This window comes from Halichoerus grypus, chromosome 10, assembly GCF_964656455.1.
Source record: "Halichoerus grypus chromosome 10, mHalGry1.hap1.1, whole genome shotgun sequence".
In the NCBI taxonomy this organism is placed as follows: Eukaryota; Metazoa; Chordata; class Mammalia; order Carnivora; family Phocidae; genus Halichoerus; species Halichoerus grypus.
This window is the reverse complement of record NC_135721.1, coordinates 126,040,873-126,065,780: the sequence shown is the minus strand read 5'-3', so window position 1 is coordinate 126,065,780 and position 24,908 is coordinate 126,040,873. Positions and strand designations below refer to the sequence as shown.

The window sequence follows — 24,908 nt, the reverse complement described above, 5'->3', positions numbered from 1 at the left end:
GCCCCCGTGTGGCCGAGCCAGGAGGGGCAACGGGCAGCGTGCAAAGAGGTGAACTAGAAGTGGTGTCCGAGGGCAGGAGGTGCTGTGGGGAGAAGTGGGAGGGGAGGGGTGTGGTGGGTGCCGGAAGCAAGAGTAGCAGTGTCCATTCTGAGCCAGGGAAGGCCACTCAGATATTTGATGTTTGCTCCATAACCTGAGGGAGGTTAGGAGGGAGTCCTCCAGGCAGAGGGCCCGGCTCAGGCAAAGGCCGTGAGGTGGGAATGTGGCTAGTGTTCAAGCCTGGGGCCTCAGCGGCATGACCTTGATATCTGTTTGCGGTAAGAATTCAAGGTAGAAAGAACTGATGGGCAAGCAGAAGGCCTGCCTGCAATCCTGCTACTTCCCCAGGCAGGGCCCAAGGCCGGTGGCATCCCACGGCTCCGCCGGACCCTGAGACCGTGCCCTGCTCCCTCTGCAGGCTCCAGCGCATGAGCACCAGATGGTCGAGGCAGGCCTCAGAAAGCCCACCTCATCTGTCCCCTCCAGAGGGAGGTGTCATACCTGGTAGAAACCCTGTAATTGCCTACAGTTACAGCTGGGTCCCCTGGGGCTTCTTGCAAGGGCGTGTGACCTTGAGGAGAGACGTTCACACAGTTCCAAGGCCTGATGATTCCTGTTCCGTTCATAACACAAAGCTGGTTCTTTCCTCCACCCACTGCTGGCAGCCTTAGCCGAGAGGCTCAGGGAACACACCTGGTTCCAGGAGGACATCCCTTATAAAACCACCTCCAGTGCTGGGCTGGAAAGGGCAGGCTTTGCTGTGTTTCCTTCCATCACTCTGAGTTTTTATAGAGCACCGATTGCATATTCCCCGGGGGGGCGTTGGACAGCGCCCTGAGTCACCGAACTCTCAGTCCAGGGAAAGTAGATCATAAACAAATGAACCAGTAAAGGAGACCATTTCAGAAGGAGATAAATGTCAAGAAGAAACATACACTGGTGTGAGAGGGAGTAAACAGTGGAGGCTCCTTCAGACAGGGAGGCCAGCCAGGCCTTGCTGAGGAGGTGACCTTGGGTTGAGATCTAATAATGGGACAAGCTAGCAAAGCAGAGTCTCAGGAAGAGACCCAGGCAGAAGCAATAGCAAGTGCAAAGATCCTGGGGCAAGGATGAGATTGGAGTATTTGAGAAACCATGAGGAGGCCGGTGTAGCCCGGTGAGCAAGGGGGAGGGGAGAGATGAGGTCAAAGGAACACAGGAGGTGGGTTGGCAGCAAGGGCAAGTCTGGAAGAGTCTTAGACCATGGTAAGGAATTCAGTTTTTCTTCTGAGTGCCATGGGAAGCTATCCAGTGGTTTTAAACAGTGAGGAGATATGATCTATATTTGCCTCAGGGAAGTTCTAACTCTGTTTCCGTCCCTATTTGGCAGAAAGATGGGATAAAAAGAGCCCTATAAATCTCCTTTTCATTCTTCTCTGGTAGGGAAGGGGGTTGAGGTGGGTCTGATCAGTCGTCATTGCATCTCTAAGGGGCTGTTGGTGATTGGGATCGGCAGCTCTCCAGCAAAAACTTCAAATGCCTGGTAGGCCCTGTATTGGTTTACTCTCTCATAGTTCTAGAACCCAGAAGTCCAGAATTAAGGTGTTGACAGGGTTATGGTTCCTCAAAAGGCTTTAGAGGAGGGGCACCTGGGTGGCTCAGTCGGTTAAGCAACTGCCTTCGGCTCAGGTCATGATCCCAGGGTCCTGGGATGGAGCCCCGCATCGGGCTCCCTGCTCGGCGGGAGGCCTGCTTCTCCCTCTTCCAGTCACCCTGCTTGTGTTCCCTCTCTCGCTGTCTCTCTCTCTCTGTCAATTAAATAAATAAATAAAATCTTAAGAAAAAAGGGCAGGGGGGCTTTAGAGGAGACTCCCTTGCTCTTCCAGCTCCTGGAGGCCCTTCTCTCCAACCTCTGCCTCTGTCCTCACATGACCGTCCCCTTCGTGTCTGTGGGTCTTCTCCCTTCCGTCTCTTACAAAACACCTGTCATTGGATTTAGGGCCCACCCAAGTAATCCAGAACAATCTCACCCCAAGATCCTTAACTACATCTACAAAGACCCTTTTTCCAAGTAAGGTCACATTCTCAGGTTCTGAGGGTTATGACGTGGACATGTGGGGGAAGGGGGGAAGGCTTTGCATCACTCAAGCCATGACAGACCCTAAGAACTTTAAGGAAAAATGAAAGCAACTGAGGGTGGCCACAGAAAGGAAGAGGAAAATGATTTCCATTGAATATTTCTCTAAACCTACTAAATATTCAGATACCAGCCATAGTATTACGCATCCACTCTGCAAACATTTACTAAGTGCCAACTGTGTTTCCACACCATGGGGGCATTGAGGATTGAGTACCGAGCAAGGCACATAGTCTTTGCTCTCGTGGGGCCCTCAGCAGGGCAGTGACCATGAAAGCACCTGTGCACAGTACGGCTTCTAGAACACGGTAGTTTCCTTTCCTTCCTAAGTGAATTTCGCTGCTACAGCTTCATTGAGAAACAAGAAAAGGCATGAATGAAGCCACAATACCTGGTGGTATATAATTAAGTCCTAATAACATATGCTGCATGCATAGTAACAGCTCAAGGAATCAGAAGCCAGAGTGATCACTAGAAGAGGTGTGCCTTGGCTGGTGGGTTGAATCTGGGGAGAGGTGGAAAATGGATTCCAAAGTAGAAGGACGATGTGGACAAAGAAGCAGAGAGCTTTCGGCCGAGGAGTGTGCAGGGAGAGGGTGAGCCCAGTGAGCTGGCATGACCGGATTCCAGTAAAAGTGAACAATTCTTGGGAAAGTTCCAAACAAAACAGAGTAGAATCTTCCCTTGGTTTACATAGTGGTTGCTTTCCAAAAAAAAAAAAAAAAAGGTGGGGGGGAATACACTGTACATTAATATCCTGCAAAAAAGATGTTCTGTTTCTACATAAAACAAAGTTCCACTCTAGGCTTGGATCATTTACAAACAGGTATTTTCCCGCTCCCCATGACCACCCAGTGGGACTGCAGACCCAGGAAATTTCTTGCACAGATATTCCTTGTTGGCCCCTGCCCACATGTGACAGTGGTGCCCCCCATATGTCCCCAGAGATTTCCAAAATGTAATCTCCCCAGGGATGGGGGTGCCACCCTGTTGAGAACCACTGTTGTCCTGTGGCCCCCTGGGGCACGGGTTAGGAGCTGGCCTGCCGCACCTCACCTTGGCTCCTGCTTGCAGGTTCCATGCAGGTGATGAACAAGACGCGGCGCATCATGGAGCAGGGCGGGGCGCACTTCATCAACGCCTTCGTGACCACGCCCATGTGCTGCCCCTCGCGCTCCTCCATCCTCACCGGGAAGTACGTCCACAACCACAACACCTACACCAACAACGAGAACTGCTCCTCGCCCTCCTGGCAGGCACAGCACGAGAGCCGCACCTTCGCCGTCTACCTCAACAGCACGGGCTACCGGACAGGTACAGGGAGCCAGGAGGTCGTGGGCGGGCGGGCAGGGAGCATCAGAAAGGGTGCCAGGTGCCCTGGCCTCACGCCAGCACGGGGTCCCTATCCTGCTGGGATTTTAGATGATCTTAGGTAGCCCACGGACAACTTCATTTTAATATAAAAGTTGTGCATTTATGCATTAGAAAAAAATGCAAAATGATTTGCCTATAGTAGTGAAAGAAACTGACCTTTTCAAAGGAATTTGAATTTTTTTTAAAAAATCAGTCCATTTAAAATATGAACTATAATAGAGAGAGAGGCTGGAAGTACTTATGCACAATTTGCATTCACCGTGGGTTATGTTGGGGACTGATTTGTTGACTTCAGACCATCAGTATGGAAGAAGGTTCCAGAACATTGGGGTGGGGGTGGGGATGAAAATTGGTGTGGAAAATGGAGAGAAGCATATGTGGGACTGTGTGGCCACTCTGCAGACTGGCCCGGGAGTTGACATGGACAGTTTGTCTACGCTTGGCTGTCTGCACTACCCAGCACGCTCCATCTCTCCTGTGGTCAGTGCGGCGGTGTGCTATTCCGGGAGGGCGGGAGTGGGAGGGTGGACACAGAGCTAGTGGGGCTTCCTGTCTGTCTTGCGGGAGGTACCTTGGTCAGTTCCCAAAGCTCACCCGCCAGGCCTGGGGCAAAGACACAGTGAAAACACTTATCTCTAGCGCCACGCAAAATCCTCCAAACCCAATTAAATTGAATTGTTAAGAAGTGAATACTCCCCACCTTGGGTAAGGAACCAAGGCAGTCGTGAAATCAGACATCGTGCCTGAGATACTGCTACCCCGGGGAAGTTGTGTCCGAGGGACAAGGGGCTTGTTTGGTGGGAGTGACAGGAGGGAAGGATCGACGTCTCCCTCAGCTCAGTTCAGAGATGAAGCAGCCTTCCAGACTGGGGGGGCTTCTCCTCGGAGAGAACCAGGAAGGCCTCGATCCTATACACATAAGCCTGTTGGTTCCTGGGTCTCTGCAGAAAACCGCAGGTGTCAGAATTTACCACAGGTACACTCCCAGGTAGTTGTGGGGACCTGAATATAAATAGAAGAATCGGGACAGAGGTCCTGCAGCAGACTAGAGGGCTCCTATTGGAAGGGGCGTCCGCCACTCAGGTCCAGATAATTATAGCCATTTGTTTTGTGTTCAGTGGTACCAACTTTCAAATATTTCTCACCGAATTTTTAGCTGAAATCTGCTGATATTTAAAAAAAAAAGTTGCCGACCTCAATTTTTTAAAAATGTACCGTAGGGGCCAAACAAAGGCTGTCTGAAGGCAGAATGTAGCTCACACTCCGCCTTTAGAACATCTGACCAGAAGGCCTGTGTAGAAAACTTCAGATCTGATCTTAGAGGAAAGGATTTCAGTTTTTCGCTGTTGAGTGTGATGTTAGCTGTGGGCTTGTCTTATAGGGCCTCTAGTATGTTGAGGGTACCCACTTTGTTGAGAGTTTTTATCATAAATAGATGTTGGATTTTGTCAAATGTTTTTTTCTGCATCTGTTGAGATGCTCGTATGGTTTTTATCCTTCATTTTCTTCATGTGGTATATCACATAGATCAACTTGCATATGGTAAACCCTTCTAGCATCCCTTGAGTAAATCCCACCTGATCATGGGATATAATCCTCTTATTGTATTGTTGAATTCAGTTTGCTCATATTTTGTTGAGGGTTTTTGCATCTCTGTTCATCAGGGATATTGGCCTATAATTTCCTTTTCTTGTGGTGTCCTTGTCTGGTTATGGTATCATAGAATGAGTCTAACAGTGTTTTCTCCTCTTCTGTTTTTTGGAGGAATTTGAGAAGGATTGATATTAATTCTTCTTTATTTTTTTTTTTTAAGATTTTGTTTATTTATTTGAGAGAGAGAGAGCACGAGCAGGGGGGAGCGGCAGGCAGAGGGAGAAGGAGAAGCAGACTCCTTGCTGGGCAGGGAGCCCAATGCAGTACTCGATCCCAGGACCCTGAGATCACAACCCAAGCCAAAGGCAGATGCTTAACCAACTGAGCCACCCAGGCACCCTTAATTCTTCTTTAAATGTTTGTTAGAACATACCGGTGAAGCCCTCTGGTCCTGGACTTTTGTTTTTTGGGAGGTTTTAGATTACTGGCTCAATCTCCTTACTAGTAAATGATCTATTCATTTTCTAATTGCTCATGATTCAGTCTTGGTAAGTTGTATCTTTCTAGGAATTTATCCATTTCTTCTAGGCTGTCTAATTTGTAGGTGCATAATTCCTCATAGTAGTCTCATGATCCTTTGTATTTCTGTATAACACCTCTCATTTCTGGTTTTATTTGAGTCCTTTCTCTTTCTTGGTGAGTCTAGCTAAAGATTTGTCAATTTGGTGGATCTTTTCAAAGAACCAGCTCTTAGCCTCATGGATCTTCTCTGTTGTTTTAGTCTCTATTTCATTTATTTTTATTATAATCTTTGTTATTTTCTCCCTTCTACTAACTTTGGGCTTTGTTCTTCTTTTCCTAGTTCCTTGAGGTGTAAAGTTAGGTGGTTTATTTGAGATTTTTCTTGTCTCCTGATGTAAACGTTTATCACAATGAACTTCCCTCTTAGAACTGCTTTTGCTGCATCCCATACACTTTGGGATGTTTTCTTTCCATTTTCATTTGTCTCGGGGTATTTTCTTAAAATTTCTCTTGATTTCTTGTTTGGCCCAGTGGTTGTTTTAGTAGCATGTTGTTGATTCTCCCCATATTTGTGAATTTTCCAGTTTTCTTCTTGTGATTGATTTCTAGTTTCATACATTGTGGTTGGAAAATATGCCTGATATGATTTCAGTTTTCTCAAATGTGTTAAGACTTGTTTTGTGGTCCCACATATGATCTGTCCTGGAGAATGTTCCATGTGCACTTGGGAAGAATGTGTGTTCTGTTGCTTGGAAATGGAATGTTCTGTAAATGTTAAGTTCATCTGGTCTACCGTGTCATTTAAGGCCAATGTTTTCTTACGATTATCTGCCTAAATGATCTATCCGTTGATGAAAGTGGTGTATTAAAGTCCCCTACTATCATTGTATTGTCATCTGTCTCTCTCTTTAGGTCTATTAGCCTTTGCTTTATCTATTTAGGTGTTACTAAATTGATCAGAGATTCAGCTGCTTTCCATTTCTCCTTGTATCTCATTGGCGAAAAATGAGTAACATGAGCACATGTGACTGCAGAGGAACTTAAGAAATGCAGTCTCCACTCTGGGTGACCATTTTCCCAGCTAGAAATTCCTTTCTGTAGGAGAAGACGACAGCAGATACTGAGGGAAGATTATCAAACTATAGTAACAGTTCACAACCACTTGTGTGTATGACCCCCTTTTGACTACAAGAGATCAGCCTGAACTGTGCAAGACTGAAACCAGAAAAACGTTCCTTCAGTGGACCAACTGTGGGCCAACATTTCATGTAAATAATGCTTTTAGTGCGTTTAGTTGGGCCTTTTATCTTGGAAAAAAAAAACTACAAAATTTTGAAAATTACCTTATTTGATGTCGTATCTCATAGCAACAAATGTTATGTTGTGATGGTGACTAATGGGTTGATTCTTTAAGCAAATGGGTTGGTGAAGGGATAGTTGGGGTGGGGGGGTGTGACTTGTCCAACAAATTGAAGCAATAACACAATGTGATGTCCTTTACTGAACCTGCAGTTTGCACAGCAAAATCATAACAGGTCATTTTCGCAGAAGCATTTGGGATTTGGTCAGTTTTCCCAAGGGCCTCTCTAACTCCTCTGACTTCTGAATCTTACCCCCATGAAGTACTTACTATCTCCTCATCCTTTCCAGCGGCCTCTTCTTCAGTTACCTCATGGATCAGAATATTGTTTGTCAATGGATTTGCGTGTGCTTCGAGCTATCCTCCAGCATCCCTTTAATTAATTTTACAAAACCTGGCATCTTTTACAAGATTGGCGTTTTCATTTGGCAAACATCTTACTTTCTGCTACCCCATGCTTGCAGTAGAGACGGACAAAGGACGAAGTGAGACATGCAAAGTAGAAGAAGGATAAATACCAGTTTGTTCTTGGGTATTTCTGTATGTTGGCTTCCTCTGTCTCCAGGGACTGGGATCTCAACTATAAACACCCTGAAAGGGATGAATTGCATCCTCAGTTTCTACAAAAGGTACTCAGTCAACTTTTAGCACATGTCAGCTGCCTGAGTGTGCTCACTCGCGTTGCATACCCATGGGTCAAAGTTCTGTAGTGTTCTGGCAATGAGATTCCTCCCAGCTCTTTGCAAAGCGGTTAAGAGCAAGGACTCTGCCTAGGTTCAAATCCTGATTCCACCACTTTCTAACTGAGTGAATTTGGATACGTTATTTAACTTCTTAGTCTTGGTTACCTCGAGGAAGGATAAGAGTGTTACTTAGCTCCTAGGGTTTTGTGGGGATGAAATGTTAGAACAGTGACACACAGTAAGCCCTTAAGCAGTGTTAGCCCTGACGATGGTGATGATTTACACAAGGAGCATGGCGTCGCACGACCCACCCCAGAGCCGTGTTCCCAGGAATGTTGCCATAGATCAGCTTGGATGGTGAAAATAAGTTGTGCACATGGATTAAAATTGGCAGCACGTGCTCAATCCCTCTGGTAATCAGCAAAATGCAAATGAAGGCAACAGTGGCCATAGCAAATACGCAGAGGCCCCGTCACACCAAAGGTTGGTGGGGATGCGGGGAAACCGAGTCCCACACATTAGCAGTGGGAACGCACGTGGACACCTCCACTGCCCACGAGCAATTTGGTGACTTCCAGCAAAGCGGAAATCAAGGACTGTGGGAATGAGGAGGAAGGAAAACATACTGAGGTGGCAATCACAGATTTCCACTACACTGCTTTGCGGGGGGGGCAGGGTGGGGGAGGACACCTTTTCCGGCGCTTGCTGGCCAATTAGACAGAAGTGCCCATTGTCTTCTCGTTGGGGTGACGCTTTTCTCGTTCCACGCTGCCATCTGAGCCTGGCAGTTCTGAGGTGGTCTCCGTGCCCAGCTTCTGCCATCTGGTACAGACTTTTGTAGGGATGTGGGCGCTGGTGGTGAGCTTTCAGCCCCTCCCTCATCATGTTCTAGAATGCACCGGGGGTGGGGGGGAGGCCTCTCACTACAAGCCCAGGCTACATCAGGGCCCCCAGTTGGAGCTGTTTGGAAATTTGGCCTTGAGCACCCCAATTATTCTCACTCTTCTGCTCACACAAAGCTGGGGAGGGAGGTCAGCTGAGGCTCTGCACTACTTGGCTGTCCCCCTTGGGCGGCCGCCCTCACTTGGGGGGCAGGGGCTCTGGGCCATGATGCCGGCGCTGGCAGGGCACATGAGGCATTGGTGAGGCTGGGGCAACCTGCTGCCTCTCGCACAAGAGGCCAGGAAGGCGGCCCTGGGCATGGTGGCATCCCTGGCAAGACTCACTGCGTGCGTGCGTGTGTAGGACTGCGCAGATGTGAGGATTGGTGCTCAGGTGCCTTCCTCTGGTTTTTTTTGTGGAAGAATCCTCACCCCTCCCTCTTTCCACCACTCTGTTTGATCTGCCTTTATCCTCTTGCCCTGAACCCCACAATGAACCTGAACCCCGGCCTCCAGCCGCCTACTTACCATCTCCCCTTGGACCCGCGCCTGGCATTTCAAACCTGACGTGTGCGAAGCGGCCTCCTGATCGCGTCCCCCTCCCCGAACGTGTCCCATGGTCTCCCCTGGCAGCTCCAGGATTCCGGAACATTCGTGTCATCCCTGCTTTTCTTCCTTGCTGTCACGCCACATCTAGTCATCAGCAAACCCCCGCCAGCTCTCTCTTCGGGATATTCCAGAGCTCACCCGCCACCACCCTTCCTGGAGCTGCCACCATGTCTCGCCCGCATGGCACAGCCCTCTCCCTGCATGCCGCTCCTGTCCTCACCCGCTGCGCTCCGTTCCCGCCTCAGTGGCCCGAGGGATCCTGTCTCTCCTCTGCCTGCAGCGCCCCCATGGGCCCCCCACAGTCACCTCGGGGTCCTGATGATCCGCCCCCCTGCCCCTCACCTCCTGACCACCTCACCTCCTGTCCTCCCCCTCCGTTGCTCTACTCCTTCCTGTTTCTCAAACAGTCCACCCGGCGCCCCCTCAAGGGACTTTGTGCTTATTCTTTCCTTTTCTAGAAACTTCTTCCCTACATATCTACATGGCCCGTTCACTCACTTCCCTCAGATCTTTGTTTAATTATCGCCTCCTCAGAGAAGCCTTCCTTGACTAGTGCACCCAAAAGAGGGTTCCTGTCCCCTCTTTATCCCCTCACCCTGCTTTATTTTCCTTCAGAGCTCTTGTCACCGCTTAACATCTATCTGTATATTTGTTGTCCAGCCTCCCAAGCTAAGGGATGTCCCCGTCCACCCCTTCAGGACTCCCTGGCCTGGCTCCTGCTCAGCCCGGCTCTCTGGCCCTCTCCAGCACTAACATGGGCTCTGCCACTGCTCTCGCTGGTCGCCTCCCTTCTGAGACGCCCGCTCCATGGAAGGGGGGACAGCTGTGCCCTCCGCACCCCCGTGCCTGCAAGAGAGCGCGCCCCGTCTTTGGCGCTCGGGGAGTCATGGCAGGACGAGCAGATGAGTCTGCGTGTTCTGTCCGGAGCCAGCAGCCCCCACCACCACCCTCCCCATCTCTCTATACCCCTCTCTTCTCTCCGGCTCGCTTCTCCCCACCCCCAACATCTCGGCCCCTCCTCCTTTCTTCTGGGCCCTTCTGCACACACACAGAAGAAAGGACTTGGATTCTTCCTGTGGGCGCCTCCTCGGGGGCCCCTGGTGCAGCTGTCCCGCCTTCACAATGGCAGCCTTCTCTGTGCTTGGCCTCTCTCCTGTTTGTGCTCCCCGCTCCCTTCCCCTCCCCTCAAGTGAGCACACACACGTGTGCACACACAGCTCCCTTCTTCCCTTGTCCAGCTGCCCCCTCTCTCCGGCCTGGGGGTGTGACCACAGAGCGTGTTCACTCGCCCCGCAAAGTAGACCCACCTTCGGAATGCTGACAGGAGTCAGGCAGCCCTCCAGGGCCCAGGCTGGCCCAGGGTGTCCTTAAGAGGGACACGTGTGTCACATCCACGTTCATCTTCAAGCTGAATTTCTTTAAACTCAGATTTCATGGGGGACTTCCTTTCTCCAAGATCTTTAAGTTTCAAAACAAGTAAAACACTGGTGCAGGAGTCTAGAGAACTTGGTTCTGCTTCTAACTCCTTTGTAACCTTGAGCTGAGACCTGGCCCCCTCCGGCCTCAGTTTCCCCATCTGTGCAGTGGAGTTACAACATATGCGTATAAGTTACCCAGTGCCTTTGCTATGACCCCACCCTTGAGGGTCATGTGACCAGTGCCCACACATCTGGGAGGGGGGCTCCCTGGGGCTGGAAGAGAAAGGGGCCACTTGGAAAGACAGGAAGCAGGTGGTCCTGCTTCCCAACTTTTCAGAAGCTGGGTGTGAGGCTGATGGGTGGAGATTCCTCTCTGCCCCCGGGCGACACTCCAGCGGAGACCCTCTCCGTCCCCAGCTCGGCAGCTGGTAGCTGGTGTAAGGGTTTCCTGCGGCCGTTGTAACAAAGCCCCACAAACTGGGTGGCTTCAAACAACAGAATTATATTCTCTCACCGTTCTGGAGGCCAGAAGCCCCAAATCCAGTGTCAGCAGGGGCCACACTCCCGCTGACGGCTCTTGGGGAGGATCCTTCCTTGTCTCCTCCGGCTACTGGGGGTTGCTGGAAATCTTTGCTGTTCCTTGGCTTGCGGCTGCACTGCTCCCAGCTCTGCCTCCCCGAGGGTCCCTCTCTCTCTGCACACAGCCTTCTCCTGTGCGTGTCCGTGTCCAAATTCCCCTCTTCTTCTAAGGACAGCAGTCACTGGATGAGGCCCCGCCCTAATTCGTATGACCTCGTCTTAACTTGATGACATCTACAAAGGCCCTATTTCCAAATAAAGTTACGTTCCCATGTACCCGGAGTTAGAACTTGAACGTATATTTTGGGGGACGCAAGTCAACCCACCTCAGCTGGGTTCTTTCATGCAGACCACCTGATTTAATCCCCGCAGTGACACATGAACCTCCATTTAAACTGCATAATCTTGCATTAAACGAGCAAACCCTGCAGACAACCCAGGACTCTCAGAAAAACCTGCTGCCTCCCCCTTCGCCGTCCACTGTGGTCCTAAGCATGGCGCGAGGTGGCCGCCCAGCCCGTGGGCAACTTGCTATGGATCCTCTCGCAGGGTCTCTAACTTTTATTTCATTCAGGGAGTCGCTAACTTTGGTGGGCATTAAAATAATCGCGGAAGTCAAATAAAAGTGAGAAGCAGGATGCTATGTTGGGTGGATGTGTAAAGCCTGCCTACAGGTCTCCAAGGGTTTGAGGGAGTTTTCAGGCTAAATGTGACCTTTTGCAGTCTCTCCCTGGTGTGAACTGCAACTCCCCTGAACATTCTAGAAGGGTCTACACTAGAGCTGCTGGGCCCAGCACGGCCACTGGTCACTGGGAACTAACTTTAAGTTCATTACATCAAAATAAAAATTCGATTTTTTAGGGGCGCCTGGGTGGCTCAGTCGTTAAGCGTCTGCCTTCGGCTCAAGTCATGATCCCAGGGTCCTGGGATTGAGCCCCACATCGGGCTCCCTGCTCGGCGGGAAGTCTGCTTCTCCCTCTCCCACTCCCCCTGCTTGTATTCCTGCTCTCGCTATCTCTCTCTGTGTGAAATAAATACATAAAATCTTAAAATTAAAAAAAATTCGGTTTTTTAGTCATCTTAGGCACGTTTCGAGTGCCCATTGGGCACATGTGAGTGCCTGAGTGGATGGTGCAGATATAGAATGTTTTCTGTCGTCACAAAAAGTCCTCTTCGACGGCCTTGGGGTAGAGTGTAATTCAAGCAAAATTTTGGAGAGGGGGACACAGACCTTTCAGAAGATAAAAAGAATGACAACAGTAATTTTTAAAATGCAAGCTGTGCCTATCAAGCCCTTACCGTGCCAGGCGCTTTACACGATTCGTCTTCCTTAATCCTCACATTAGGTGGGTGCATCCCCTCCTTCTTCCTGCGGTATTTCCCCTGAGGCCCGAGCTCCATGATCTGGTTCCTTCCCAGGCCGCCCTGAGGCTGGGCCACGGGTCAGGGTTTCAGGAGCATGGGGCAGCTACCCAGGAGGGCTCCAACCTGGGGCTTGTGGGTCCCACCTGTCCACGGCCAGGTCCTCCTTCTCTGAGCACCTGGCACATCCCGCCCCGTAGCCAGCAGGTCACTTCCAGCAGAACACATCTGTGCCGTCATGGGGAGAGAGCTTTCAGCAAAGGAAGGGGAACGGGGCGCCCCTCTGTGTCAGCCCTCCCAAGGCCACAGAGGAGTCCGCTCTCCACCATGCCTGCGTGAGCCGTTTTCTGCCCAGAGAAACCAAACCCTAGCGCCTGGAGGGGCCAGGCGGGGAAGGGGGCAGCGCCACAGAGCCCAGGCAGAGGTGCCCATTGGATGATAGACGGGCCCAGAGGTGCCAGATCTTCCCATTTGTCAGAAGTGTGGCACCCAGATTTTTATGTCAAATTGTCCAGATTTCAGATGCAGACTGTTTGCTCTACTTTAAAAAATAAATAAATAAAAACAGCAGGCAGACCCAAAGCAAACACACCTGTGGGATGGATTCAGCCCACAGGCCACTGCTTACAAACTTTTTTAAACCGGTGGTTCCCAAGGGAACACACTGCCCCCTAGGGGCCAAAATCTGTGAAAATGTTTCTGGTGGTTGTCAAAGTTGGGGATGCTGCTTGGAGTCCGAGGGGCGGGAACCAGGGACCTTCTGTGGCCTGTTGTGCGAGCGAGAGCCCGATGGGGCTCCCAAATTCCCTTTTGTTCTATGCGGCTTCCGAGTCTTCCACCAGATCATTATATGAATGGATTCTTTTACATGTATTGTGATCTGAGCCTTGATCCTAAGTCCTTTTTATGCATAACCACCGGAGGTATTCTGCACAGTTTTAGGATCCTCTGAATTTTCCAGGAATGTGAGTGGTCAGTAAATGGAAGGAATATCATACTTGAATGCAAAGCTTTTCCAGGAGTTATCCCACATTCCTGAAAGTCTCAGCACTGAGGGCAGGGCCACCAGAAGCACTTGGCTAGCGAGTGCCGCGGGCCCACCCAGCCTGCATCGGTCTCTCACAGGCCTCTGAATCCGTGTCTAGGTGCCACCTGACGACTCCATCGCGTCTCCTTGATGGATGGGCTCAAAAGTTCATACGGAAATTTTTCTTTGTTATAAATTGCCTTCCTTTTATTCTTCTTGCAGGCTGTAATTACGGCGTTGTATTGATTTTTGGGGGGAAATAAAAATGTGCCTAGGTAGTTTTTGTCACCTGCAGTTTTCTTTCAGGAAAATAAGGGAGTGTTACAAAATATTTGTCATAGAAATGGACATCAGCCTCATGGCACTGGGAGCTCCTCTTCAAAGCATCAGCTTAGTGTCACCTTCCTCCAAGGTGATAATTAACTATCCAATGATTGACAGTCTCCCCAGGCCTTGTTCTAAGAGTCTGTTGTGGGTTTTCTCCCCACCCCACCCCCCAGCCCCCCACCCGTTCTATCCTTCTGGACAAAACCATGCTTTAAAAGGGGCAGAAAGATTTTCAAATACCGCCCTTCCTGATGCTGACTCAGCAGCGATAAAACTTGTCACCAGTGCTGTAGGGAAGCCCGCCATGCCCAGCTCATCAAGTTTCCAGGGCTTGGATGGGCCCCAACTTCCTTGGCTGGAGGTGCGTGACCCTCCCAAGGAGTGGGGGGCCAAGGGCAGCCTGTAATTCGAGGCCCAAGCAGCCCGCCCTCCACACCTCAACACTGTGACAGCTCAGCCTTCCTCAGTAGCAGTGAGCTTGCCGCAAACAGGCAGGAGCAACCCTAGGCCTTCACTCTGGTTATTTGCTCGTCCCTGCCTCTCCCCAGTGATTAGCCATTCCTCCTCCGCACCCGGCACCAAGAGGAAGCTTTGAAAAATGCCATTCTAATCGTGTCACCCCTTGCACAAGACCCTCCACTGGCTGCCCGATGCCCTTAGAATAAACTCAGCTCCTTGCTAGAGCTGCCAAGGCCTTGCTCAGCTCCCCTCTCTGTGCACATCTCCTACCTCTCTTCCTCTCTGACAACACTCAGACTGCCTGGCCTCTTTGCTGTTCCTCAAACATTCCAAGTTCACACTTGCCCCAGGACCTTTGCACTTGTGGTTGCATCTGCCTAGAGCACTGCTCACACAGCTTGTTTCTTGTCACCGTTCACCTTCTGTCTCTAACATCCCTGCTGCTTCCCTGACCTCCCTGCATGAATTAGCCCTCCCCAACCCCTGTCACTCTCTACCATGATACCCTGCTCTATGTCCTTTGTAGGATTTATCATCCCCTTGAAATTATGTCAGGTGTTTTGAATTTATTTATTATTATCATCCCCTTGAAATTATGTCAGGTGTTTTGAATTTATTGTGTTCACTGCTATATCCTCCTGTCCAAGAACAGTGCCAGGCAGGTATTGGGTACCCAATAAAGATTTGAATGAACAGATGACTCTTCGGCCTTAGGCTTGAAGTAAGCAGAAAATGAGAACAAAATGGAATTTGGATTACTGTCTCCCTTTTCCAGCATTCAGAAATATAATTGCAATTAGTCCAGGCAAATGTAGCTGAGTCCCAGCACTCAAACATTGTCACCAGAACCCGTCTTTCAGCTTCTTGGATTTTCTTTCATTTGGGTTAGCTTTATGCTTAGGAAGATTCTGCTTTGTGACGTTAAGATGGCCTTCACAGGTCCCACCCCACCGGCGTAGTGACCCTGGCTGAAAGAGAGAGCCTATTCCCAGTGCTCCAGCAAAAGTCTCAGGGGAGGCTTTCACTGGCTCAGCGAGGGTCATATGCCCCTCCCTTACCCAATCACAGAGGCCAGGGGACGGGGGACACCCTGATTGGCCAACCCCAGAGGCCAGGGGAGGGGGGACACCCTGACTGGCCAACCCCAGAGGCCAGGGGAAGGGAGACACCATGATTGGCAAACCCCAGGTCAGGTGCCTAGCCCAGGAACCGGGAGCCAGAAACGGTCTCACTTGAATAGGTACCTCAGAAGGCACAGTTACCAAAAGACAGGAGAATGGATGCTGGGCAGAAAAATAAAGCAGATGTCTACTATAGAAACCCAAATCCAGCTTTCCCCCCATCAAGGGGCAAGTGGGGGGAGGACATTTCTCCCAGCTCTCTCTGCTTCCAGCATAAGATGCCTCCTTCGCGTGTAATTATGCCCCCACCTTCCTCGTTTGCTTTCCCACAGTTCTCAGTTCAGCAAGATCCCATCTCTGGCTTCCCAAACTTTCACGGCATTGATTTATCACTTTGTGCAGCAATTTGCATTTGGTGTCTTTTCAAAAGCAGAAGAAAGAGGCTCATGTTGTAACCTTGCAAGCAGCCCAAAGTTAAAAGGATCCAGTTACAGAATATCAGAAATGCCCCAGCCCTAAGAGCTTTGGGGCTCAGGGTTTATTTAATGCCTTTCTTCCCAGCCCTGCTTCCCCAGCCAACTTGTCTGCCAAAAAAACAAAGACTTCAGTCCTGTGGCATTTTGCATCTAATATTTATAGTGCTCTGGAGTTTGCAAAAGCATTTCCTTCTCATTTATCTCTTGTACCTCAGGAGACCCCAGCTCCACCCCCAGAAAGTTAGTGGCATTGTTTTCCCCTGCCCAGATCAGGAGCCCCCAAAGCCAAAGGATGGATGGTGAAGGTCTCACAACCCAGGCCCCTCCTGTGGGCAGCGGCGGTGAGATTGAACCTTGGCCGGGACCAGTTCAGCCTCTATTCTGCACCCCTTGGGACCACATGTGGGTCTTGCAAAATAGCAGCCAACAGCCCGAGTTCACCTTTAACCCCAAATACGTTCTGTTTGAATTATAAGGTGTTGTTTAAAATCTGGAAACTTCACCAAAAGTTCAGGTTCCAAACTTTGCTTTAAAAGAGGAGGTTGGGGGGCGCCTAGGTGGCTCAGTCAGTTAAGCATCTGACTCTTGATTTCGGCTCAGGTCATGATCTCAGGGTCATGAGATCGAGCCCTGAGTTGGGCTCCTCCCCCTCCCTCGCTCTCTCTCTGCTCCTCCCCCACACACTCGTGTGCACTCTGCCTCTCAAAAAAAAAAAAAAAAAAATGAACTTGCCGAATATTAGCAACATTCCTGGACAGTAGGAGTCAGTAGACTGCAGCCCACAGAAATTTGTTTTCTGTTTTTATAAATAAAGTTTTATTAGAACACAGCTTTTTCGTTCACGTATTGTCTACAGCTGCTTATGCTCTGCTGTGGCAGACAGAGTGGAATAATCGCAACAGAGACCACATGGCTGCAGAGCGAAACTACTTACAGTCTGACCATTGGCAGAAAAAGGCTTGCTGTCCCCTCCTAGATGGCAGTCGCCAGCTGGATTTGTGTCACAGCTCCCCCCAGTATTTGCTAGAATATAGGTACAGCTAAAGGTGTTTCAGTCCCCAGAGAGCAGTGGTTTAGAGTGCTTATTTTTCTCTCCTTTGACAGTTTGGGCACTAACAGCCTAGGGCTGATCTGGCAGGCCTGGTGTTGGTGCCCAGGGTCCTTCTGTGATGTTGCCCCACCATCCTGAGGGGCTGCCCGTGTCCAGAATGGCTCACCGCGTCCACAGCCAGCCAGCAGGAAGTCGAAGATCCAGGGGGAGGCACCCCCCACTTTCTGTAGGCGCATTGCCAGAACTCACACCACTTCCACCCACCTACATCTCCTCCAAAAGTCGGTCATGGCCGCTTCCCGCGGTGAGGGAGGCTGAGAATGTCACCTCCATTCTGCTAGCCTTGGACCCAGCTAGTAATTCTGCTTCTGTGGAGAAGCAGCACAGGGGCACTGGGGTGACACAGCAGATTCTGAGACTTCACAGGCATGGCTAGAATCGCCATTCTCTGCGCACCTCTCCTCTTATCCTCGGTCCGTTCCATTCACTTTACTGGAGCACCTGACTCCCGTTTGAGTTTGTGGGCCTGGTTGTAAATTATGTACGCACTCTCCCAGGGGAGGAGGAAGAAAGGGAGCTGATGTACTCCAGAGCAGAGGGAAGGTTGCAGGCATGGAATCATACCACATGTGCCCCTTCTTACATAAACTAGTGACCGGGAAATAATTGAGCCCAATACACTCCCAGCTCTAGGGCTCAAAGCGTTGGGCCGGGCAGAAGCTGAGCTGCGCTTCAAAAGCTATAATGCCTGGTGGGGACTGTGGTCAGCATGCTCGCTCATCCTGGAGAAGGAACCATCATCATCCTTAGCAGCAGGAGCTGAGCTGATCCCGCCAAACTCCTGGAAATGCTTCCTACGTCTGGCTTCCTGCTGGGTCCTCCTCCTAGCCCACCTGCAGCCCCTTTCCATCTGCTAGGCTGGTGGCCCATCATCCTGACCCCTTCCTCGGGAGCCCAGGGCCCTCTTCTCTAGCAATACTCTTTCCCTCCCTGGGGATTTTACCTCTTTGAGAGCCACGTGTCCCCCTTGGCATTTGTGTAGATCCTTTTCAGAATACGCTCAAATTAAATGCAAAGAAGGAAACACACGGGATTACAAAAGAAGCCAGTGGTATCAAAATACTTTATAACCTGTGATGGGTATGCTTCTTTACACTTTAAATGACGTGATGTCGTGGTTTTTGGGGGGATAACTGATGGGTCTGATAACTCGCATGATTTCGTAGTAGTGCTGACTTCAGTGATATCTCGAGATGTCTGGTCACCTGTAGCATGATAGGAAAACACCTGTGACTTCTGTTGGTGACAGAGGCACAGGTAGTCCTGTTATTCTGATTTGTTGCCTTCTTTCATTATGGAAGGAGATACTAGTAAGGGGGTCATGAAAATCAATACAGATGGCGTTTTCCCATCCCCGTTCAGGGATCTATAGATTTAGAACCCCTTCCCTGGGTGATCTCGTGGAGTTCCACAGATCCAAATGCCACCGAAATGCTGACGACCCCACATTTCTCCTCCCAGCCCAGACCTTGCCCTTGAACCTGAATGCATATCTCCAGGCTGCCCACTCCGTCTCCACCTCGTCTGCCCAGCTAACGGGAACCTCACGGTTAATGTGTGTGACCTCGAGTTCTTTGTCACCCCCACCACAGAAACCGCCCCTCCCCTGGTGCCCCCTTCCTCAATGATGGGCGGATGTCCTTGTTGCTCAGGACAGAAACCTTGAAATTGTCCTTGACTTCTCTCACTTCTTTTCCACGCTGCATCTAATCCATCCGCAAACCATGGCAGTTCCAACTCCAAAAATTGCCTGAAAACCAACCCAGCCCTCTGCCCCCACCTGCTTAGAACCATCCCAGCCTCTCTCCTGAACTACTGTGACAGCCTCCAGGGGTCCTGTTTCCCTGCTTCAGACTGTCCTCAACCCTGGAACGTAACTCCATGAGGGTGTGGTTTTAGTTGTTTGTTAATTTATTCTGTTTTGTTCAGTTGTGTCCCTAGTACCTAGAACCATGCCTGACAAATAAGCAGTAGTCTTCTAAGTGTTTACTGAATGAGTGAATGCATGCATGCATGTATGAATGAATGAATGAATGAATGAATACATAACATCCTGGTAAATAATGTTATAATACAAACAGCGACCAGCATTTGGGGGGCACTTTCCCTGTGTTTCCTCATTGAACTCTCCCCAGCACCTATGTCAGGCAGGCATATTATTATCCCCATTTTACAGTTGGGAAAACTGAGCTGGTAGATGGGAATAGCTAGATTTAAACCGGGGCTGTCAGCTCCAGAGCCCATGCTCAGCCTCACACCCAACTACCTCCCAAGACAAAAACACCCCTTGAACCCCTCCTACACGTCTGGACAGAGTGACCGAGGTGATGTCTGGTTCCTGCCTGTGTTCCCACGCTGGCATTCTGAGAAAGGCGAGGGGCTTGGGCTCTGGGAGTGGCCTTCCCTCAGCAGTCCACAGGCAGATAAATCTTGGAGCATGGAGCGTGGGGAATGACCTCAGTGTGGAATCTCTGTTCCACCTGGGCTTCCAGCAGGAAGCACTCTGGAGGGTAGTTGGAGCCTATGGAGGAGCAGGGTCTGTGGGATCACGAGGTCCGACTGTCCTTGCCCCTGCCTTTAGCTGTTGAGCAGCCCACTTGCTATTTCCTTTCTCCCTCACGAGTGTCCCCGCCTCCCCGACTGCGGCCGACAGGAGGCACTTCCATCTGCAGGGACTGGGGGTGCCATCCTGCTGGGAGGCGGGGCGAGGTAGGGGGTGGAGATGGCCCCCTGGGTTCGGGTCTCAACCCTGCCACTCACCGGCCACTGTGGGACGCTGGGCACAAAGGGACTTCACCTCTCCATGCCTCAGTTCCTCCAACTGTAAAATGGAGACAAAAGGCGTGTCTATCTCATTGGGTTGTTGGGGAACATCATTACCCTCCAAACTAGCAGTTCTCAAAGTGGGCCCCAAGAGCCTTGGACCCAGAACTCTCTTCACGATAATACTGAGACAGGATTTGCCCTTCACCCTTATTTGCTTCAAGGGTATAGTGTTTTCTGAAGCTGTGTAACGCACCCACAGTTATTTCAAAAGGCCATTTTTCTTGAAACATAACCAAAACAACATAGCTCACCAGGCTGAACGCAGGAGTAGATCCGTGAATCCGGCTGCCTTCTATTAAACCGGACATTAGAGAGATTGGCAAACACGGAAAGCAGTACAGCTCTTCTCACTGATTTTATTTTGTTTGGGGAAAATCTATTTAGCATTTTTAAAAATACACACTAACAAGGAGGTTTATTGTTACTATTTTTAAATGAATTAATGTGTTTTAAATTTCTCTGTTTTCTGACATGGTAGCTATCGCTAGATAAAACCGACATAAATAAATCTATTTGGGGTCCTCAGGAATCGTTAAGAATCTAAAGGGACTTAGGTACCAGAACGTTGTTAAGTGACACTGGCCTTGGGCCCTTCAGGTTTGCAGAGCACCCCGCGGTGAAGTCATGCCCCATGTGGATTAAGTAGATCCAGATTCAAACTGATGCCACGAAATCAAATAGAAAGACAATAATGTAACAATTCTCCCTGCTTCTCCACTCAAAGATGATGTACCCCATGTAATGGGCAACGAGAATGCTCTTCCCTCAGTGGGACCTGATCCCCACAGGCCCCCCAGAACCTGGGTATTCGGAGGTTCAGTCATTCCCTCATTCACACCACAAATGTCTGTTGAGGCCTTCCTGCTTCCCAAGTTCTGTTCTAGATACAGGGACACAGGCAGGAACAAGGAGTACAGAAAGCTCTGACCTCAAGGAGCTGATGTTCTCGTGGGGCAGGCAGGTGATAAAACCCAAAAGACAAATAAATTAGTCAGATGGTGAGAAATACCGTGCAGAAACAGTGAGAAGAGAGAGCACCAGGGTAGGGAGAGTTCATTTGAACAGGATGGTTGGGAATGTAACCCAGTAAGGTAGTATTCAAGCAAATGCCTGGAAAAGGTGAGGAAGTGATCCATGCCGGGGTCTGAGGAAGATGGTCCTGCAGAGGGAACAGCAAGAGCAAAGGCCCTGAGGCAGAAATGAGCTTCAAGCCTTGGGAAGACGGGAAGAGGCCACTGCGGCTGGAGCAGAATGGACCGAGGCAAAGTGAGGGAGACGAGGTCAGGGAGGGGGTAGGCCAAGGACTCTGGGTTTTACTTGGGGTCTGATGTAGAGCCATCACAGGGTTTTGAGCAGAACTGTGGCTTTATCAGATCTGTGGTTTAGCAGATTGTTTCTGGCTACTGTAGCGCAAGACCAGGGAGGAGGTTCCAGCAAGGCCCCCGTAGGGAAGGTGGTGGCTGGGACGCAGCCGGTCACAGGGACATGTGGGAAGCGCTCAGTCCTGAGTCCCTTCTGAAGGTAGAGCCACCATGACAGACCGTCAGTGGGTGTGAGTGGGCACAGAGGAGCTGAAGACCCCCCCGGGTGTGTGGCCTGAGCAACTGGCATTGACCGGAATGTTGGGAGAGAAGCAGGTTGAGGGGACCGAGCAAGGGTCCAGTTCGAAACGCCTGCTTGGCACCAAATGAATTGACCTGAGGGAAAACAGGAAGTTTGTGACCGTGCAAACAATACCTAAAGATGACAAAACGTGGGAAAGAGGCCCACGGACAACTGGAATTTAGAAGATGTCACAAAGAGCAAAGACCCCTTTTTGCTTTCCCAAACTCCTGGCATGTGAAATGGAGTGGTTTCTTCCAGGAAAGATGGACTTTCCAGAAGGTTCTACTTCATTTTTCACTGACCTTTCCGAATCGCCCTGGGAAGCGTTGTTTATTGTCATTGGCTCAGCTCCGCAGCCAGGCTGTCATTGCTCACAGATGAGTGTCGTGCCCAGCTGATCCCTCTGTGCCATATCAGCAGCCTTCCCCAGGCTCATCACTGGAGTCTCGGAGGGGCCTTGTGACTTGCCAAGGCAGCATCACAGCTGGTTTCTAGCGCCCGTTTTCATTTCTCCGGAGAACTGCATTTTCATTCCCCACCCCCACCCCCACCCCGCCCCAAAAAAGGAAGCAGGTTATATTTTGAGAACCCTCACAGCTCCTTTTTTTGGAGTGCTTACTCTGGGCCAGACATGATCTCATTTGTTGCTGTTCCCATTTTATAGATGAAGTCACCGAGGCTTAGGGAGGGGTGCTCACTTACCCAAGGAGACAGGGCTCAAACCTGGCCCTCTGAGCCCAGAAACCAAGCCTCACCGCACCCCCTCTGCGTCACTGGGGTTCTCAGCCTAGGCACTACTTGCCACTGTGGAGTCGGGTCCTGCTCTGCGGTGGGGGCCGCCCTGGGCCCTGGAGGCTGATTAGCACATCCCTGGCCTCCACCCACTAGAGGCCCCAGCACCCTCTCCGCTAGTTGGGACAACCAGAAATGCCTCCAGACATGGCCCCCAATGTCCCCTGGGGAGCACTCACCCCCGTTGGCCCGACGCACGTTGGGTGTGCTCTGCGCACAGGCTCTGGGGTGACCTCTCGGCCACCTCCGCTGACACCCAGCATTCTCGTCTGCAGACACTGTAATAGAAATCCCTTTTAATAAAACATTTAGCTGGGGCATCTCCAGTTCTCCTACCCTCCCAGGGGTGGGGAGAGCTTAAAACACTGGCGAGGGGCAGCTTTGCACCGTGCGGCCTGTGTGTCTCACCCAAAACCATCAACCCGGTCACCCTGTCAGAGCTATGACTGTGCCCGCCGCGGGCCACGTCCTGGGCAGGCACCATGGCGCCCGGAAAGGCCCCTGTGTGGGGAAATGATGACAAACAAGAGAGCAAACACATCCGCAGGTGATTTCCGAGGGTGCTGAGGGCCACAGAGAAGATAGACAGCCTGGTACAGGGGGACCGGGGCCTTGAAATAGGGCGACTCCTCTGAGGAGGTGCCGTCTGATCTGAGACATCACGGTAAGGAGTCAGTCCACGTGAGCAGGGAGAAGGCCCATGTGTGAGGCAGAGGGAAGAGCAGATGCGATATGCCCTGAGGTGGCAGTGAGTTTGGTGTGTTTTAAGGAAGAAGAGGCCTGGAGTGGCTAGAAGAGAGTGAGCAGAGGGGCAAGGGGTGGGAGACATGGGCGGAGGTAGCAAGACAGGTGGACAGGTCACTGAAGGGGGATGGCAAGAATGGTCTTGGCAGGAGGGGAAGAATGAAGGGGGGGGAATCGGAGGGGGAGACGAACCATGAGAGACAATGGACTCTGAAAAACAAACTGAGGGTTCTAGAGGGGAGGGGGGGTGGGAGGATGGGTTAGCCTGGTGATGGGTATTAAAGAGGGCACATTCTGCAAGGAGCACTGGGTGTTATGCACAAACAATGAATCATGGAACACTACATCTAAAACTAATGATGTAATGTATGGTGATTAACATAACAGTAAAAAATTAAAAAATAAAAAAATAAAAAAATAAAAAAAAAGAATGGTCTTGGATTCAGAAGGGTCCTCCTGGCCATTTGGGGGTGACTGGGTTCTGGGAAGGCTTAAGGGGAGTCAGCAAGATCAGAGGGAGGCCATTTCCACTGTGAGCAAGGAAATGAGGATGAAGAAGCAAGACACATTTCTATCACTTTTGAGACTTTATCACCCTGATGGTCTTGCCTCTTTTATTTGGATTCCCAAACACTGGATCTGTGGATTCAGGATGCAGCATTTTTTTTTTTTTTTACAATTTTTTTAAAGATTTATTTGAGAGAGAGAGAGAGAGCGAGAGAATGAGCATAAGTGAGGGGAGGAGTGGAGGGAGAGAATCTTCAAGCAGACTCCCCATGAGCACAGAGCCCGACGCAGGGTCAACCTCATGACCCATGAGATTATGACCTGAGCCAAAACCAAGAGTTGGACACTTGACTGACTGAACCACCGAGGTGCCCCCAGGTTGCAGCTTTTGAGCACCTGTCTCCTCAGGGGGTCTTACAAAACTCCAGCCCTTTTTCTGCCTTTGAGTCTCCTAGCTCAAGATTCAAAGTCCCAGGGTAGACTCTGATTGGCCCAGCTCAGCCATACACCCACCCCGTAGGTGGGAAAGGGCACCTTGATTGACAGTTGGGACCTTTGTATTTGGGAGGAACCAGGGGTGGAGTGGCTGTGGTTTCCCAGGGGTTACCTGAAAGAAAGTGTGTGTGTGTGTGTGTGTGTGTGTGTGTGTTCATGCATGCGTGGATATATTGGTTCCAAAATATGGAGGAAACTGCCAAATCAAAATGAATAAATATTTAGTGAACTATTTCTATTTGAATGTAATTACTGAAATGTAGCATGATTCAACCAGTCAACTCTCGACTCTGAGTTGTTTATCCATTATCGCTAATGTAAGATGTGGGTGGAGATGGTGTGGGATAATTGTGTGTTGAGAGACGCCAGTGTCCTTAAAGCAGCCCTGCTGATAGTTCCATCCAGATGGCCCATGATGGGAGGGAGAAAGCTGCCCACTGGCCCTGGGTGCTGTGAGCCCCACTAGTTGCCACTTGCTAGGCACTTAGGACATGCCAGGTCCTATCCACAGGTTCCTTACCCATGTCGGTTCTTTCCCTCCATATGACAGTAGGCCACTGTCTGCCCACCAAGGCACAGAGGGGTGAAGTCACTTGCCGTTCCGCAATCAGGAGGTGATGGACCAGGAGAGTCTAGCTGCAGAGACGCGCTCTTGACTGTTCTCCCATATCACCTCCTGTGTTACCCAGAGAAGTAACTCATGGCTGCCCTGATGTTCAGGACAACATGGTCCCCCATCCCCGCCGGACCCGCTCTCCAGCACGGAGAGATGGCCCCAGGATTCCTGTTAGTTTCCAGTTGCGGAAACCCTTCAACCCCCCCGGACCCAAGATGCTGCCTCGGTCTGCCCTCCTCTGCCGGGTTTATCCAGCCACTGCAAGA

At 50.5% G+C, this 24,908-nt stretch overlaps 1 protein-coding gene across 6 annotated transcripts in view; it reads left to right on the top strand.

Annotated features, from left to right (window-relative positions):
* Window positions 1-24,908, top strand: part of SULF2 (sulfatase 2) — a 111,479-nt gene that overhangs the window by 42,707 nt on the left and 43,864 nt on the right. For 5 of the 6 annotated variants that reach the window (XM_078057281.1, XM_036106107.2, XM_078057284.1 and 2 more), the window contains one exon: window positions 3,230-3,469. In XM_078057281.1, coding sequence (XP_077913407.1) covers window positions 3,230-3,469 — 240 coding nt within the window. Of the gene's footprint in view, window positions 1-3,229; window positions 3,470-24,908 lie in introns of those variants that run through there. The other variant, XM_078057285.1, reaches the window with a different exon arrangement.